The sequence below is a fragment of the Pleurodeles waltl genome, chromosome 4_1 (assembly GCF_031143425.1).
Source record: "Pleurodeles waltl isolate 20211129_DDA chromosome 4_1, aPleWal1.hap1.20221129, whole genome shotgun sequence".
In the NCBI taxonomy this organism is placed as follows: Eukaryota; Metazoa; Chordata; class Amphibia; order Caudata; family Salamandridae; genus Pleurodeles; species Pleurodeles waltl.
In genome coordinates, this window is record NC_090442.1 from 605,659,974 (window position 1) to 605,672,832 (window position 12,859).

The 12,859-nt window shown below is 40.7% G+C and overlaps 1 protein-coding gene across 11 annotated transcripts in view; it reads right to left on the reverse strand.

The window, feature by feature from the left end:
• Nucleotides 1–12,859, reverse strand: part of MYBPC1 (myosin binding protein C1) — a 362,797-nt gene that overhangs the window by 318,025 nt on the left and 31,913 nt on the right. For all 11 annotated transcript variants that reach the window (XM_069229024.1, XM_069229023.1, XM_069229030.1 and 8 more), the window contains exon 2: nt 10,661–10,705. In XM_069229024.1, the coding sequence (XP_069085125.1) occupies nt 10,661–10,705 (45 nt within the window). The remainder of the gene's footprint in view (nt 1–10,660; nt 10,706–12,859) is intronic.

Genomic DNA, 12,859 nt, shown 5'->3' on the forward strand with positions numbered 1-12,859 from the left:
ACTATTATTAAATTGACCTATCTATCAGCTCGGAATATTATGACCCAGTGCATGGCTCAGCATTTTGTTAAGAACAAGTAATCAAATGAACACATTACGCCTTGACTTCCAGGACTGTCAGATGATACAGTTGGCAACAAGGATATAATTTAATGTAATGTTCGTCGCACATCTGCCCTTCCAAGGCTTGAAAGCTATAATAGAACCCCATCTTGCATTTGAGAGAAGGAACCCAGAAAGTTCATCTATCATTAGAGACTTGGATTCGGTCACACGGTGTTGTCTAAGGGCCTAATTACGTGTTTAGGTGTTATTTAATGTACCTGATAACTAGCAATAGAAGGGGGTATGTTATTTATCTGGCATGATAAATAACACCTAATATGAGTTTGTTGGGAATAACATGTGGATTTTGATGCTTAACACACCAAAATAGACATGATAGAGTAAATATCGTATGCTTTTCCCCCATTCATTTTCATCAGGTTAGACCTTAAATACCTTCAATTCCGACCCATGCATAAACAGGGGTTTACGCATGGCTCTGAATTAACTGACCTACTCGTAATCATGCCCTAAGTGGGATTGCCCAGCACCCAAGAATTCGGGCAAGGAATGGCCTTGGCAGCTGTGTTCTAATCCACAAGTCAGGGGTTAGCCCACTGACTGTCGACAGTCTCAGTCACGCCCACACACAGCGAATCCTTCTGCCTCCAATTTAGCTTAATTTCCTGCCAGCTCTGATTAGAGGCCCCTCTTCTTACCACACTCAAGATAGCCTCCCCTTTAGGTTTGAGACTTCCCTGGAAGTACCATTCCTTGCAGACACCACGTGCTTGTGTATTTGGAAGTTAGGTGCCCTGCTGGGGATGGGACCGTGCAGTGTGACGAACACTAGAAGCATGCACTTGCTGGAATTACATGTATCTCTTAAAAAGTGCTGCATATCAACACTGCAGAGCTTACACCTGTCCAGGAAAACATGACCAGCAAGGAAAGACACGTTATGTGCTAAAGTGGTTCAGAACTTCCTAAACATGTTAACTCTAGAAAGACACATTTGGGCAGTTGTTCTCTTATGCCAACTCAGTGCTCCTCAAGGTAACCTTTCTTCCCAGCCCTCTTCTATTGCTATAAAAACCCTTAATATTTAGGCAGCCCTGCAGCTGCCCCTATCCATGGAAATGTGGCTGTATTAGGCTTCCCAGATGTGCTATTCATCCTCCCCTTTATCGCTACTTCAGTTCCCCAGATGGTGATGACATCTTGTTTCATTGTTATTGCTTCATTTTTCTCATAAGGGAAAAGGAAAAGAACATTTCAGTACCAGAACGAATATTTCCCACAAAATGTTAATGAATTGATGTATCCTTCCCTTCTTCTCTTGTAACTGTCAGGCTGCAGTACTGAAGGGTGTGTTGTTGTGCCTGGGGAGGGTCTTTCTTCCTGCCACAGTTCAAAGATGGGTGCTGTATGTATTGATATGTACAGTGGCGACTCCTTCGCTAGGGAGGAGGAGCGTCACCCCCACCCCCTGCCAGCAGCAGAAGCTGCAAAGCTTTCACAACAAAGGGATAAGAAACTATGTTTATTATTCCTTTGTTGTGAAAGGGGCGGGGCCATTGGATGATGAGCACCGAGGGGAGTGCACTTTGCATCTCCCTCAGAGCGCATGTGTGTTTGGCCGGCCATCTGGGGCCAGCCAAACACACATGCGCAGTGTGCTCTCTCCAGCCCTGCACTGTGTTGCCGGGCAGGATCGAGCCTGCACAGGCTCCCAGTCTGCCTGGGAGCGCACAGCCCAGGTGCTCCCAGCCAATCCTGATGCTGCTCTGAGGAGCGTCAGAATTGGCCGCAGGGCAGGCTGGGAGCCTGTGCCTGCACTGCAAGACTGAGGAGCGGCGGCGTAGGAGAAGAGGAGCGGAGGTAATTTTTTTAACATTTCCTACCCCCGCCACACCAACTGGAGCCCTAGCCAGCCCTGACTGGATATGTAGAGGGTGCACGGAAGTGTCGATCTCCCAACAAGCTTTGAACATGGCTGACTTAAAAAGCACTTTGGCTATTCAATGATTTCAAACAAATGACTTTTATGATGTGATGCCACAATGCGCAATGAGTAAATACACAAAATAAGGTGCTTCTAAAAGGCAATTATGGACGTCTAATAGGCTTGTAAGGCGAAACACATGACCTCATGATTGTTTGTAGGGACAAGCTGGCAAATCAAAAAGTTTTGCTTTTCTTACATAGTAGGTTCGCAGAGAAGGTGCTTTATAAGAACACTGTTAACTGACAAAACTCTTACACGAAGGATGGTCCCTGTGTGGAAGATTTACCAAAGGGAGGTGCTTAAACAAGTGAGTATTATATTTTTTATATTTGTGCTGTGATAAAATATCTACATCAACTGAATGACGTAACAGGAAGGTGACTTTCAGCAAGCTTCGGAAGTACCAGAAGACTCTGCATTCTGTATTTGCATTGAGAAAATAAGCTACGCTAGAATACAAACATCTGACCAGCAGTGAACACTTTAACAGTCTAAACTATCTTCTTAGTGTAGGTCTAGCTTTTCTTCAAGTTGCACGCACTGTAGGATGGAAAATATTTAGGCTTTATCATTATAAGTTTAAACCTATGAACACAGGCAAAACCCAATAGTGAGGGAAACAGTCCTTATATGTGTAAACAGATGAACACTGATCAACTCAGATTTCTGCCCACTCACATCAACAAATATGCAACCAATGGACATTGAAGTGAGAAGGAATGTGTCATTTTTTCCTTATGAAAGTGGTCCACACAATGTGACTTTATTACTGAAGATGGGAAAGGGGGGGCAAACCCAATAAATGTAGGGACCTAGTCAGATAAGTCACCAGTAAAGAATGAGGGACCCATCTGAGTGCATGGAAAGAGCAAACAACTAGAAAAACATTTGATAGGATCCTAAGGGTGGTTCCCTACAAAAGCATTCCATGAAAACGCACATGTCCACGCAGATGCAAATAACAAAAAGACACAATTCTGACCTCAGGCCAAAAATATATCCAGTACAAACAAATGAACAATGTAATAGACTCAAGTAATATTACATGAACAATAAGGTGTTCCTAATTTGTCACGTGTGAGAAATGAATTTTAAAAACAACTCTAACATTAGACATTATATTACTGGCTGCCAAACAAATTAACTACTCTCATATTCGTTAAGTCATTTTGTTGTAATAGTGCCATTGTCATAAGGGTATGAGAACACATATTTCTGGTGGATTAGGGCCCTCCAATAGTAATTGAGTCAAAGTTCCGATCCCCTAAACTGGTAGTTTATTTGAATAGGGTCTTTCTCAAGATGGATGGTCTAGGCCACTGTTTAGTAAGATGAAGTTCAGTCAGAAGAGAGCCAAAAAGAGTTACTAAAAGACTCACACAGTAGGAGTGACGTGCTCCAAGACTTTACTGACTCTAGTGAGGCTGTTAGCGCTTGACAACTGTCCCGGCCAAAGACAAATTACTCATTACTGTTACTGTTTGTGATGGATGGTGTCATCAAGGAAAAACTGGTCTAAGATGAGTGTGCTTGCATTTTGATATCAATGGATGTCACTAAAATCGTGGTTTCTTTTTTCATTTGTGATTTGTGAGTGATTGCTTGGCATACAGATACAGGGTTTATACCCATGCTTTGAGTTATTTGTTTTGTTTGCACTTTACAGAATCAATGACTGGCAGAATTTCTGAAGCACGAGACTGCTTTCCATAGGTTAGTATATATAGCAGGACTCATGCTGTAGATCTCATGCTTTAATCATTCAATAAAAGGTGAACGGTAGGTAGCCTCCTCTCCCCACATCAGGATGTTCTGACTCAATGTGCATGGGAGAGTGGGGAAAGCAAGGTGCAACGCGTTCCTCATACCAAGGCAGCATAGTGACAATGTTTTAAGTTGCTGGGTTGTAGAATATGACAAATTCAGCCAGTACTGGCTTGTTAGCCAAATGTGCTCTGCGTTCTGCAGTTTATGGGCCCGTGAGAGTCCAAGAATTCAATTTGATGTTGAATAAAAATTCAGGGCGGGTTGAACGTCTCCCACCAATCCTAAGGGGTCACTCGAGAGTTTTAAATAGCCACACAATAGCAGCATCTCTTCCATGTTGGTATTTAACGAATGCTCAAAATAAGTGAGATTATGCTGAAAGAGTCAGGGTTCATATTTTAAGAATGCAAGAGTAGAAATCAATGTGATGTAACTTAGAAGTTCAAAGATTCTTCAACATTCCTCTGTTGAGATGGGTAACCACTATTACACATTTCATAATATTTAATACGGAAAAAGTGAAAACACCTCCAACCACGTCCAGGCGTTGGTCAGTATATGCATATAGCAAATCTTGAGCCATTAATACTCCAAATAATCGGACAATGTCGCAAAATAGGCAGAGAGCATGTTAGAGAGAATACGGGCCAATGAATTTTAAATAATGTGATGAAAGTGGTTGATGATGAATGGTACAAAAGAAACCGATTATGCTACATATGGGCAGGTAAATATTTTATTGTTTGTATTTGTGTAAATCTTCACAATAAACGCTCATAAAAAGAAATACAAACTAAACCCGCAGCTGGAAATACAAAAAATATCTCGTAAATAGCCCTCCCGCAGAACTTTAAAGCAATCGGCTATCTTATAATATTAATTGGTAATAGTAATAATATATGGTTCTTACTATTGCTCTATTTAAGTGTTTCTTAAAACATAGAATGGGATATCTACATTAATAAACGCACTTCATATTGGTCTTAAAACATACTATGAATCTAAAAACATCCCTTTACTCTCGTAAAACAGAAAGATGATTGTAGATGATTTTCAATATGTCGTTAAACATGAAATAAAGTGGTTGATTTCTCTGTGAAGCATGATAAAACAGCGTCTCGAGCAGTTTGTATGTGAGCAGCTTTAAAAAATGGTCGAAGGAACTTTTTCGTACAAATGATGTGTTTGAGAGTTTAATTTGGCAGATTGCAGAGAAGGCAAGACAAACTAACATTCCTGTAGCGATCCAACGGCCCTTTATTTGTAGGAATGAAATGTAAAGAAGTCCAAATCTCAAATATAGTTTTTTTATGCTAGCATTTAGATTATAATGAAGAAATGACTGCCTGTAGATGTTGTAAGAGTCCTTAACTAAGTATGCATTTTTGTAAGCGGTAGAAAATGTAAATAAATAATAAACAATGTGCACTTTGATTTCTTGCAAATTAATTGCTTGAGACTCCATTTATTGAGATCTGATAAAGACGCTAATGAAGTGATATTATATTTATTGGTGACTGAATCAATTGTTTTCGCAACTGTTAGAAATGGGGGTTCCAGTTGGTAGTCGGTTTATACCATGTCCAAGTAGGGACCCTCACTGTCGTCAGGGCAAGGGAGAAACACAGCTCAGATAACCCCCTTGGCAGCTTGGCACAAGCAGTCAGGCTTAGCTCAGAGACAATGTGTTAGGTACTTCTACTAACACACACAGTAAAACAGTGAAAACACTACAACTGTACACCACACCAGTTTAAAAGAAATAGCCAATATTTATGTAAGTGAACAAGACCAAAAAGGCAAAAACCCAACATACACAAGCAAAGGTATGAATTTTAAAATATTAAATCCCAATACAAGCACTTAGAAACACAATAGTTCCAACTGGTGCTATCACAGTGTTGTGATGGAGTTGTTCCCAACAGTCCGATGCCACTTGCAAGGGAATGCAGGGCTGGCCACGGAGTCGTATGGACCCCACGTAAAGTACCTTAGGAACGAGGCAGAGTCAAAGATGTGGCACAGAGTTCTGGGAGGCGAGGCGTCACTGGAGCCGGTGCGGTATCGGTTCCATACTGCTGTGCAGGAGGTGAGGTGTCGGTCCTTACTGCAACACAGGGGAGGTAAGGCATCAGTTCCTTACGGAGACAGCATAGGTGAGGTGGCATTGGCTGCGAGGCAACAGTTCCTTATGATCTGGCGGGACGATAAGCCCAGCAGGTCAAGAGGCGATGAGGTGACTTCGCATTATCGTGGTTACACCGCAGGGCCACAGGCACTGCGGTGGAGACAGGGGTCACAGACGTCAGTTGACACGGCACTCGGGACTCACTATGTTGCGGGACTTCTGAGGCTCTGCGGTAGCATAGGGCCTGCAGTATTGGTCGTGGTCATCGCACGTCAGCAGGGACCATGGCTTCAGGTGCAGGCAGTGGTGCAGAGTCGGGAGCGGTGCTGGTTCTGGAGTCGTCTGGAGTCGGTGTGCCTGGTTCTTTTTGTTTTGCAGCCAGACATCACTACCAAAGGCCCAGGAACTGGAGTGGGCACCTCTTGGCAAGTCAGAGTCCTCAGCAGGAGAACCCAGGGGCTGGCAGGTGAAGTCTTTGATGTCCCTGAGACTTCTTAACAGGAGGCAAACTCAGTCCAAGCCCTTGGAGAAACTTCACAAGCAGGATACACAGCAAAATCCAGTCTGTGTCCTCTCCGAAGCAGAAGCAGAACTGCAGGCCAACCCAGCAAAGCACACACAGCAAAGGGGCAGTACTCCTCCTCACAGCTCTTCAACTCTTCTCCTTGGCAGAGTCTCCTCTTGATCCATTAGTGTTCTAAAAGTCTGGGGTTTTGGGTCCAATACTTAAACTCATTTCTGCCTTAAAAGTAGGCAAACATCAAAGGAAAATCTTTGCAGTGCACAGGACCCTGCTTTTCCTGCTCTGGTCCCAGACACACCCTAAAGAAGTCGTTTCCAACCTTTTGACTTCTGTGGTCTCCTACTTTATCATTACTGGTACCTGGGGAGTCACACTGAATAATTATTGGATTCCGGGGACCCCCCACTGAGTCATTACTGAAAGCCGGGGACCTAATCTGTTAATATTATTTAATTTTCTAAGAAGTCGCAGACCTCCTGAGTAGGCTGCACAGACCCTCCGGGGTCCCCGGACCCCACGGGGGAAACCACTACCCTATGGGGTTGGGGATTATATTGTGTAAGGACAGGCAAAGCCCTATTCAGGTGAAACTGTTAGCTCCTTCCATCACTCTAGCCCAGGAAGACCCATCAGGATATGCAGGGCACACTTCAGCTCCCTTTGTGCAACTGTCTAGAGTAAATTCACAACCAGCCCAACTGTCATCCTGACCCAGTTAGGCAGAAGCACAGTATGTTTAAGCAAAAACATGCCCACTTTCTAAAAGTGGCATTTTCAAACACACAATTTAAAAACCACCTTCACTAAAAGATGTACTTTTAAATTGTGATTTCAGGGACCCCAAACTACATATCTCTATCTGGCCCCAATGGGAATTTATACTTAAGAAATATTTCAAGGCAATCCCCATGTTAACCTATGGGAGAGATAGGGCTTGTAATAGTGAAAACTAAATTTAGCAAAAAGGACAAGTGAAACACAGTAGTAGTTTGTCCTCCCTTTCAAATACACTGCACCCTGCCGCTGGAGCTGCCTTGGGCCTACCTTAGGCATGACTTGCATGTAGTAAAAGGGAAGGTTTGGGCCTGGCAAGTGGGTGCACTTGCCAGGTCGAACTGGCAGTTCCAAACTGTCCACACAGACACTGCCGGTGCAGGTCTGAGACATGTTTACAGAGATACTCATGTGGGTGCCACAATCAGTGCTGCAGGTCCACTAGTAGCATTTGATTTAAAGGCCCTTGGCACCTCTGGTGCACTTTACTAGGGACGTACTAGTAAATTAAATATGCCAATCATGGGTAAACCAATCATCAATATCATTTAGACAGACAGCACTTGCACTTTGCCACTTGTCAGCAGTGGTAAAAGTGCCCAGAGTCCTAAAACCAACAAAAACAGGTCAGAAAAAATAGGAGGAAGGAGGCAAAAAGTTTTGGGATGACCTTGCAAAAAGGGCCAGGTCCAACACTAGTAAATTGCTCATTAGCTTTAATATAAAAGAAAATGTGTTTCTTAAGGCTACCTTTTACTGCTTACTGCAGTTGCTGATGTAATTCAAGCAAGCCATACCATATAAAGAGTTTAATTAAGTCAATCCAAATTCTAATCTGATGCACAAATGTGGAGATGATTGTTTTAAGTTAAATATGTACTCATATTTTTAATGAGATTTGAGTCCAGACGTGACACTAATTTTGGTTCCAGGATTAAAAAGCCATTTAATAGGATCGAGTTTAGCTTAGTTCTGATGGCAATAAGTGTTTGGCCCATGATATTCCCTCTGTAAATATTAGAGAAATGTTTTAATGCCTTCGCAATTTCAGTGTATTCATTCTCTATGTTCTGTGCTCATCCCACTTCAATTGTCTGTTGAAAATAACTTCTAAATAAAGGTCCAGTTGTTCAATATTTGAGTTTTTGGTAGTCCATTTGAAATGTTTGGAAGTTTCAATAACGTTTATTATTTTGGTTTTGATTAAATGTATTGTGAGAAAGTTACTCCTATTGTATTGATCGAGGAAATTAAGTTGATCTTGAAGACCTCAATGAGTTCTCGAAATAATGGTGAGGTCGTCGGCATAGGCTAAATGACTGACTTATTTGCTGTTCCAATTTCGTTGGAAAACCTAGCCAGGAAACATGATAGTTTGGACGGTCAGCTATATACAAGGAGAATAGTAGGGGAGGTAACGTACATCCTTCTTTAAGACCATTATTGGTTAGAATACAGGGAGTCTGACCAAGACTTTCAGGTAATTTCACTTGTGCTCAAATTCCTTTATGTGTTTCTATTTACAAATGTATCAAGGTGCATTCATTATTTTTTCCAGAGTCTACTTCTGTCAATCTTATCAAAAGCCGTCAAGTAATCCAGTGATTCCCAACCTGTGGTCTGTGGACCCCCAGGGGTCTGTGACACATTCCCAGGGGGTACCCAGGTCTGGGGTTGGACCCCTGAACAGAAATACCTGTGTGCTTCTATATTTAAGACTTCATTTGTGAAGCAGTTTTAAAAGCACTGCAAAGTTCCCTGTACAACCGTCAGCTTTCGTGCAAAAATTAAAGCGTCAAAATAACTCTGGTGATTAATGTATCTGCTGGAGGGATATAGTTTTGTCTAGAGCAGTTTTGACTCCTCTATGGTAGCGCAGATGGTTAATATGACTGCTGCAAAGAAAGTGTACAATGCAAAGAATAGTATTTTATGTGCATAGCACAGTGGGTTAACTGCTTTCTTTTGTTACTGTGCAGCTCATAAGTTAGAACCGTAATTAAGCACAGTGAGCTATGAACTGCCATCAAAGAGCTGCTTGAAAACCGCATGGCACAAATTAGAAAATGTTGTTTTCCCGGCCTTTCATTATACTTATGCCGCTAAAAAAAAGGTTTGTTTGTGTAGAAATACAATCTTATTATTAAAGTCAGCGGTAACCACTGTGTTATGTTCTGAATCTTGAGTTTGTGCTTCTCCAGACCAAGCACTCTTAAAAGATGCCTACCAGTGTGGATGACATGTGAATCCTACACCTTGTAGTCCCCTGTAAAATGCTCTCACATCCTACACTGGTATAAGAGGTGCTATAAAACAAATGAATTACTTGTGACAGAGAGGCTATGGAGATATGAGAGGCCCTTATGATTTTATTTCCTTTCCCCACCACATAGTTATGTGAAAACGCTTTCTCAGATCTTATGTGCCTAAAAAATAAAAACAGAAATTGCTTGGGAAATGTAGAATCTGACCTGAAGAGTCAGCTTTCCTAAATAGAGCCAAACATTAAAAAGTTAGTCTCCAAGATGCAGTGCCAACCTTCCCATGACATTTTTTATTTATTTTTGCATATTTTTTACATGTAAAATACTTATATCTTTAGTAATTCGAGAATTTGTTTGGTGTGTACTTGTTTGTGTTTTTTTGTGAATTACTGGTTTAATGTTTGAAATATAAATTGTACATATTGCTTGGGGGGGTCTTCGGCTCCGAGGGGTGATCCAGTGGGGGTCCTCAGGAATCAAAAGGTTGGGAACCACTGAACTAGTTTATGAAACAGGCAAAAATATTCTTCTTCTTTTCTTTAAGTTTTTACTGATTGCATAAGGTGCCATTAGGTTATCAAGTGTTGAGCAAGCTGGTCTAAACCCTGAATTTTATTATATATTTTTTTTCAGCCCATTCCGCTAGTTTTTATTGTAAAAAAAGGGAAACATTTTGCACTCAGCGTCCAGGAGTGCTGTTATTCTGTAGTTTTGTGGTCCACTCTTGGGACGTTTTTTATAGATCAATTGGAGAATTGATCCTTTCCAATGATTATTAATGAATCCTTTCCATGTTTTGGGGATTTGTCTAATCTCCAACATGTTTGTAAACAACTGTGCTAGAATTGTACCTCAAATATAGGGTTTTGTTTGAAAACATTATATAAATTCTGTTTGAGCCAGGTCCTCTTGATCACCTACTATATATAGCAGCACAGAGTATGTATTTAATACACCAGACATGTGAGGAATAATTAATCAGAACCTAAAACAATCTGTCTCTAAAAGGAACCAGATCAATTTCGCCAAGAGATGAATAAATAGAAAAATCGAAAGTGAAATCAGCAGTAAAACATGACATTCTATCTTTTAACAGAACACACATCGGCTTGAAATTGCATGCTCCTCAAGCAGAAAGAACCTCCGCTCACCTCCGGCTGTCGTTGCTGATGGACTGTCGACGGCAGTGCTGCCTTCTGTGAAAAACATAGAAGTATATGTTACGTCTTGCAGCAGTTTATGTTTACTTTAAAATCTGTTCATTAAAATAATCATTGTTTATTACTAGCACGGTGGCATTGTGTCAAATATTAACGAATAAAATGGGGCGTTCAACAAAACAGGATTCAATATTATACTTCATCATCTACAGGAAAGGAGGATTACATATTCAATATTATATTTTTATTTTTAAACAGTTCAGCCAGTGTGATTTATATTTGTGTCGGCTCCTGGCCCTCCAAGAAGTATGATAACCTCTGCTTGTATTATTCTCGATTAAAAGTTTGGTAGTAAAAAACATTAACAACTTCATATAAGTAAAGTTCTCTTTTAAAGGACAAAGTGATTGCAGGAGCGAAAACTAAAAAACACACATATTGTGACTTGCTTGTATTTTCATGTTAATACACAAAACCTCATATTAATATTTCTCTCGCTCTCTCTCTCTCTCTCTATATATATATATATATATATATATATATATATATATATATATATATATAGATAGATAGCTATATACCTAGATAGATAGATATTGAACTGTCATTTATTTAAATACAGATTTTCATCATAAAAATATAGTTAAACCATATGTCCTTTATAAAATAGAATTACACCATTTAGAGGACAGAATTTCATGGAAATTTTAAATATTTCACAGAAGTACTACCAGATTTAGCCAATCATTTACTGATTCACATTAACTTGCTTCCATCCTTTCCTAGTCTATCAATGTGCACAGTTGAGTACTCATCAATATTTTGTACATTGTAATAACACTGGTGTCTCTACAAAGTTCGACACTGTATTTCAATGATTGTAATGGTTTACTCCACCTTCTTCAGGGCCATACCAAATGAGACTTTCATAGACAATCCTAAATTTACACCACGCTAAATAATCTCTTCCAACGTGTGCCCAATAAGGGCATTGACCTACTTACAGTCACCACTGTGATTACAATGTACAAACAATTAATGAGAACAGAAGTTAGAAGAACATGAACCACAAGTAATAGAATTTCTGGTTTTTACTTATTGCTCCTACAAATAGTTTTCTTTTAAAAGAGTACTTTACTTACATGAAACTGTAAATACTCATTTCTGTCAAGCTTTCAATCAAACATAATACGAAGGGGAAATTGACATTGTGTTGTTTTTGTAAAACGTTGCCCCCTTTATATTGAGAGGGGTTACTTTTTGTGGTCTGGCCCCTGGTGCTCCTAATTACAAGCTGGTCCAGTTTGCTGAGTGTTGATCACTCCTTTTCCATGTTTTTCATGATTTGTGATTGAATGTCAATGGGCATGTTCACCCACTTCACCATCTGTAAGATAGTGCCAGTGGTCGCCCATGATGTGTACCTACTGTAGCCTCACAAACTCCTTCTCCCTGATAAAAGAAATGGGACTAGCTGCACTGAGCAGTCATTTGGTGGACTAAGTCGTTAAATTGCTGTCATTACTGATCCAAATATTCTATCCCACCTGGCAAACTGTTATAAAGTCAGTTTTTCAAATCCAGCAAGTACACCATACCTACCCTTTGTTCACTACCCACACACATCTATGTTCTCTCATCTGTATCAAGCCAGACATAATGTTGCCTACCTTCTACCCTCTGTGTCTGCCAAGGTCCATGCAAACCTATCTGTGCTCACAACACACATTTGCAACCATGCATGTCACTGTGTTTCCAGCAAGACCCACATGTGCCCACTCTCACTCATGTGTACAGCCATTTTCATCTGCAACCGGACGCCCATCTGTGTCCATCTAAATTCATCAGTGTAATCCAAAGACCACCTGTCTCCAACATGACTTCTGTGTGCCTACCGGTACCCCCAACTCACATACATCCGTGACCAACAAGACCCATTAGTTCCCTTCGACATACAGTTATGCCTATCAATGCACTTTTGTACCCATTAACGTCCCTCGTGCTCCCCACGATCCATCTTTATTTACCAAGGCCTGCATGTCCACCCACACCCACCTTTCCTGTGCGACCATGTTTAAGATTTAGTTCATTTAAATTGAATGATTATTTTAATTATCTTTCTGCACACTTCATTTCCTCTAGTTCTCCCTATTTCCATTTTCTACATCTTTATAGTCTTTAACATACATT